General features: G+C 40.5%; 1 protein-coding gene across 1 annotated transcript in view; it reads left to right on the forward strand.

The window, feature by feature from the left end:
• Nucleotides 1-488, forward strand: part of CCN6 (cellular communication network factor 6) — an 87,715-nt gene extending 87,227 nt beyond the window's left edge. Inside the window, exon 5 of the mRNA XM_073673544.1 lies at nt 157-488. Coding sequence (XP_073529645.1) covers nt 157-438 — 282 coding nt within the window. The 3' untranslated portion in view covers nt 439-488. The remainder of the gene's footprint in view (nt 1-156) is intronic.
• Nucleotides 489-7,059: the final 6,571 nt, after the last annotated feature.

Genomic DNA, 7,059 nt, shown 5'->3' on the forward strand with positions numbered 1-7,059 from the left:
TCTGCATCAAACACGGGAAATGAAGTTGCTGTTTATGCTACAACTTTTTATAAATCAGTATTAGTGAATCGTTATAATTGAAATAAAAAAACACATGGTGAATGTCAATGTGCGTGTAATGCTAAAAGCAGTTATTGAACTTTTGTCATTTTATAGATTCCAAAAGGAAAAACCTGCCAGCCTACGTTTCAAGACCCCCAGCCTGTTAAACTGACTTTATCTGAGTGCTCTACGGTGCGAAGCTATCGGCCCACATACTGTGGGATGTGCACAGATCGAAGATGCTGCATCCCCAACAAATCTAAAATGATTACTATCCATTTCCAGTGTCCAAGTGAGGGTTCTTTTTCTTGGAAAATGATGTGGATCTCGTCCTGTGTTTGTCAAAAGATTTGTACTGACCCTGGAGATATATTTGCCCATCTTAAAATTTTGTGAATTGCGACCATCCAGCTTGTCTTCAGCTACTAAATGCTACAGACAGATTTGCCACTCTGATGGTAGTATAAAAAAAATACGCAACAAAATGGATGACCTACAGTGGGTACGGAAAGTATTCAGACCCCTTTAAATTTTTCACTCTTTGTTTCATTGCAGCCATTTGGTAAATTGTAAAAAGTTAATTTTTTTCTTATTAAAGTACACTCTGCACCCCATCTTGACTGAAAAAAAACATAAATGTAGAAAGTTTTGCAAATTTATTAAAAAAGAAAAACTGAAATATCACATGGTTATAAGTATTCAGACCCTTTGCTCTGACAACTATCACTGCAGCCCTCCATCAGTCGGGTCTTTATGGCAGAGTGACCCGACGGAAGTCTCTCCTCAGTGCAAGACATATGAAAGCCCGCACAGAGTTTGCTCAAAAACACATGAAGGACTTCCAGACTATGAGAAATAAGATTCTCTGGTCTGATGAGATGAAGATAGAACTTTTTGGTGATAATTCTAAGCGGTATGTGTGGAGAAAACCAGGCACTGCTCATCATCTGCCCAATACAACCCCAAAAGTAAAACATGGCGGTGGCAGCCTCATGCTATGGGGGTGTTTTTCAGCTGCAGGGAAAGGACGACTGGTTGCAATTGAAGGAAACATGAATGCGGTCAAGTACAGAGATATCCTGGATTAAAACCTCTTCTAGAGTGCTCTGGACCTCAGACTTGGCCGAAGGTTCACCTTCCAACAAGACAATGACCCTAAGCACACAGCTAAAATAACAAAGGAGTGGCTTCAGAACAACTCTGTGACCATTCTTGACTGGCCCAGCCAGAGCCCTGACCTAAACCCAATTGAGCATCTCTGGAGAGACCTGAAAATGGCTGTCCACCAACGTTCACCATCCAACCTGACAGAATTGCAGAGAATCTGCAAGGAACAATGGCAGAGGATCCCCAAATCCAGGTGTGAAAAACTTGTTGCATCATTCCCAAGAAGACTCATGGCTGTACTAGCTCAAAAGGGTTCTTCTACTCAATAGTGAGCAAAGGGTTTGAATACTTATGACCATGTGATATTTCAGCTTTTCTTTTTAAATAAATTTACAAAAATTTCTACATTTCTGTTTTTTTTTCAGTCAAGATGGGGTGCAGAGTGTACTTTAATGAGAAATAAATGAACTTTTTAGAATTTACCAGATGGCTGCAATGAAACAAAGAGTGAAAAATTTAAAGGGGTCTGAATACTTTCCATACCCACTGTAAGTACACCTAATGCAAATAGATCAGTAATCTCGTCTAGCTTTGCATTTTAATGAAATATCTGCCTGTACAATTAGCTATTACATCTGAAGAGACAATGTTCAGAGTCACCGTGTAAAGACCAGTGACTTACCACTTTAACTGACATTATATATAGGATTGCACCTCCAAATCAAAGGTTATAAGTTAAAGGGGCTCTCTGCCCCTGGATTAAAAAAAAAGAAAAATACATGGGGATTTAAAATAAGAAAATAAATCATGTCCACCCTATGCTCCATTTGCCATTCCTCTTCCAGTGTTGGGGTTCACTCACAATGGTGTATGTTCACTCACGCAAGAGAATCGGGCCGATTATGCTAATGACACTCGGCTCAAACACGTGTCAGAGTTTGATCCGAATGTCATCTGAGTATGATCCAATTGTCTCGCATGGGAGAATCTCAGCACAGGTGTAGAGAGGACGAAGAACATAATTTCTTCATCTTCTCCATTGTCTGTGTGCGAGTACATTGGACTGCTCTCAGATGTCAGCCAAGTGCAGTCCGATGTTTCACGCGCACCCATAGACTTGTGTGGGTGTACGTGATCCGAACTCCGGAGACACTCGCAGAATGCTGCTATTGTTTTCTCATGCCGAATTGGTATGAGAAAATAATCGCAGATCTACACTGCCTCATACGATAACATAGGGCCGAGTGCTGCCCCTCCACACGCCTATTACCTGACTGTGTAAAGCCACACAGGGAAGGAACAATTCAGTCTTAGGCTACGTTCCCACGATGAGATTTTGGTCGTTATTTGACGCTGCAGGATTTCTGCACCTATTATGTAAATTAGGTTACTTGTGATTTTTCATTTTGTGTGAGTTTTTTCAACATGACTTTTTATCGCGTTTTTGATGCTGGTGCTTTGTCTGTTTGCTGTGTGAATGCTTTAAATAAAGCTGCTTTGTTTTTGATACTTCCTGTTTTTTTTTTTTGCTTTGACACAACTTTATTGACACATGTAGGTGCAGATAACATGCATTTTTGATGTGCTTCCGCCGTGAACATACACTAAAAACACATGTGCATTTTTTACCTGCGGATTTTCTGCATCTATTGCAAGTCTATGGCTACGGCCCCACTATCAGTATTCGGTCAGTATTTTTCTTCAGTATTTGTAAGTCAAAACCAGGAGTGGATGATAAATGCAGAATTGGTGACTTGTTTCTATTCTACCTTTTCTCTGATTGTTCCTCACCTGGTTTTGGCTTAATACTGAGGACAATACTGACCAAATACTGATAGTGGGGCCGTGGTCTATGGGGTAAATCTGCAGATAAAACTCAGTGTACTCGAAAAAGAAATTGACATGCTGCTTATTTGAAACACGCACCGCGGGAGATGTCTATAAATCCCATCCAGTGCTGGAACTGTAAGACGCTGCGTTTTTGAAGCAGCAAAAATACACGGCATCAAAAATGCACCAAAGCTCATCATGGGAACCTAGCCTCACTCTTAGTGTATGTTCACACTGGGGATTTTTTATGGCGCTCAAAAACTAAAAATTTTAAAACAGAAGATGCTTCAAGAATCGCTCCTTTCTGGAGATTTATAAACCTGAAGCGTTTTTCTTTTGTCATTTACTAAGAGCTTTCTTGACTTTTTTTTATTTAGCTGTTTTTTTTTACATTTTTTTTTTTGCATCTCTTTACAGATAACTCCGTCAAACATCCGTCACCCATTAGTGATAGCACAGGCATGACTCTTAATATATGTTTGGAAGGGACAGATTAGAACGGCCTTTGAAATAGGAAAGAAGCAGCAGCAAGGGGAGGACACAAGGTGTCAGGGATGCTTTTGAGTTACGGGGGGATGCACATCTTCGGACATTTATGGCATAGCCACAGGCAATGTTGAACCTGTCTGTATACTTTTGAACTATTTTTGGAACTCTCATAGAAAATAAAATGGAGAGAGCCACACCTGCATAACTACCACTGCGCTGACAGTCCAACGACCATCATAGGAATAACCATGTAAAAATTGCTCCAGATTTTGTGTGTTTTTTTTTCACTGTCCTTTTGTCTCTTTATGCATGTACACAAGGTTCTGTGAAAAAAAAATCTCATTCTGGTTTTGGCATAGTGGGGGAGGTGAATTGTTCAGGAATAGACACTGGCAATGCATTGAGTTTGTATGACACCATTTACTTTCACACTATGGGGTCTGCCATTCAGTTGCACGGGCATTGTTCAATCAATTTCACACCTCACTGGGCCACAAGTATTGTTCAATCTCACAGGTAGCTCAGCTAATGTTTATACTATACACATCACCAATTTAATTAAACTCTCCTAATACAAACAATCATCTCAGTGACCAAGATGGTAAAATCACAAAAATAAATGAGTTTCACATACTGCTGTACATGCTTATTTTCACTAAAAAAGCAGCAGAATCTGATAGCTATGTTCACACATCATGTTTTTCTCAACGTTTTTTCAATACCCATTACTTCCAATGGGTGAAAAACACTGAAAGAAGTGACATGCTCTATTTCCAAAAACCCAACTAAGGCACAAAATACGTAAAAAAAAAAAACAAGATGTGGGAACAGAGAATTCTGGTTTCTCATAGACTTTGCTGGTGCTGCAAAACGCCGCTGAAAATTTGCATAAAAATCTGCAGCAAAAAATTGCTGAAAAACCCAACATGTGTGAACATAGCCTTACCCAGATTTGATGATAATGCATTGTTTCTAGACTGGCTGCTACTGCTCTCCTAATTTTTGCTGGCTTAGGCAGTCCCATCCCAGCGGTCTAGACAATGGCGGCCACTCTCACTGCAGCACAGATGGCTCCTCCGTAACTTCACCCCTCCGTCTGACATGACTACATTGGTTAGGTTAAGATAGTAGTTGGGCTAGCAGCCATGACCAGCACTATATGTTTGCTTGCAATAGGGACGAGGCAGTGCCTTATGCCTTCAGCGTTAACAAACGGGCCCACTGTATCAGCAGCTCCGGCGAGCTCCTTTTTGGTTTGTGCCCGACTGCAGAACCATCAGTATTGCCCTGATCACAATCCTAGACACAAGAAAGCCGTGTGCCACTTTAGCTATTCTAGGCTTATTTTTGACGACACAATAATTGACAAATAACCATAAAAAGTCAAGCACATTTGACACAGGTACAGCATTTTCTTGGAACAACTGGCATATTTTAGCAATCAATAGGGATAACATTGGTCACATTCATACAGATTGGAAATACCAGCTATATGTAATTGTTTTATAAAAAAAAACCCTAAGGCTTCCTTCACACATTGTTTTTTTTTTGCAGTTTTTTTCTGGTATGATAAAAACGCTATTATTTCCATGCATTTATTTTTTTTAGAGTTTTGTGGCTTTTTTCATACTTTTGTTTTTAGTAGAGAAATCTATGGGAAAATGCATAAAAAAGAACAAACTCAGCGTAAACTGCAGTTGAAATAAAACACCAAGGGCTCAAAACACATCAAAAGTGTGAACAAAAACAAAAAACCCCACAACAAAATGTGCACTGCCTGATCTTTCTTTACTATTGACTTACAGCCAACATCTGGCTGCAATATTTGATTTTTTTTTTGCCTACAAAAAATGCGAATATCATAAAAGTAGCATCACAAAATGTATATACTGTATGTTTTTAAGAGAAGAAAACACCACTACAGTATTCAATACATTTTTTTAGCAAAAACTTTGTGAATTCACTTCTGACTTTAGCTAAAAAAAAAAAAAAAAAAAAAGGCGTTTTCCCCAAAAACTGCTGAATGTGAAAGTATTGGGCTCTGTTTACACTGCGTTTTCGTCTGAATCTTGTTTTTAGAGGGATTCAGACGAACCCCCAACAGAGCCATAGACTGCAATGACGTAAACAAAGGTCAATTTCTGAATGTATCCGTTTGTTCAGATGGGCACAGATCAGTAACAGACTATGCTTCTGTGCCCATCTGAACAAATGGACATGATCAGAAAAAAACCACAATGGAGTTAATTTGAGCTCCATTGATGTCATTTCAGTCTATGGCCTCATGGTGGGATTCAGATGGAATAACCTACACACACTGCAGAAACTCTTCTCTGAAGCCACTCACTGTACTTCCGGATGTATTAGTGTAGCGAGTGGTATCAACAGAAAGAAGGCAGCGAGGGTAGGGATAGGGATTTAGAATGAAAATTAATTTGTATTTCAGACCACCCCTTTAATGATATGCAAATGGTGAAAAAATTGAAACTAAATTTTGAAAACATCTCGATTTAGTCAGCATTGAGTATAAGCGTCACACACAGAAATCCCCACAATTACACACCTTAGCTGGTATCAGTGAGGTTATTAATGGTTGACTGAGGATTGTTCTGCCACGCTGAATGCAATTGGGCATGCAAATCATCAAGATCCACAGCTGGCAGCTCCATTTGTAATTGCCGGTCAATGATGTCCCAGATGTGTTCGATGGGAGACAAGTCCAGACACGCAGCAAGCCATGGTAGCACGTTTAGTACACTCAGGCTGCTCACCATAGCACGAGCAATGTGCTGCATGGCGCTGTCATGTTGAAAAATGTCTCCTGGGACACTTTGGAGAAATAGCCGTACCACTGGTTCCACGACCATATCAATGTAACACCGAGCCATTAGTGCACTAGGAATGAAGGGTAAAGGGGTCCAACTACAGTATATTATGCTACCCCACACTATAATCCTGGATGTAGGATGGTGTGATGTTCCCTCATGATGGCCTCTTCATGATGTAGCCCAGGTGGTCTCCAGACCAATCTCAAGCAATCATTGCATACAAGACAAAAACAGGATGCTTCATTGAAGAGGATAGACTCCATTTCAGAATCCATTGCCATCTTGCCCCTGCCCCATGATACCCTTTGAGAGTGGTGACATGAAGTCAATGGAATATCTATAGCTGGATGTCTGGCTCGTAGCCCAATATCATGCAAATGCCTTCTGATATTTTATTTAGACACAGTTTAACACCTTGGGCTTGGTATGCAGTACAGACAGGATCAATCATGGAACAAGTGGTACGGCCATTTTTCCAAAGTGTCTGAAAAGCCATTTTTCAACACAACGCCAGGCCACACGTGGCTTATGCTGGGAGCAGCCTTTATGGCCTAATTGTGCAACCATGGCCTGCCATGTCTCCAGACTTATCTCACATTGAACACATCTGGGACGTCATTTCTCGGCAGTTGCACAGAGAGCTGCCAGCAGCAGATCTTGATGGTTTGTGTACCCAAGGGCATTCAGTGAGGCAGAACATTCCTAAGACAACCATTAATAACCTCAGTTATAGCACAAGTCGTGTATGTGCGTGTATTTCTGG

Source organism: Phyllobates terribilis, unplaced genomic scaffold (genome assembly GCF_046119375.1).
Source record: "Phyllobates terribilis strain yellow unplaced genomic scaffold, ASM4611937v1 Scaffold_3__8_contigs__length_932513732, whole genome shotgun sequence".
NCBI lineage: Eukaryota > Metazoa > Chordata > Amphibia > Anura > Dendrobatidae > Phyllobates > Phyllobates terribilis.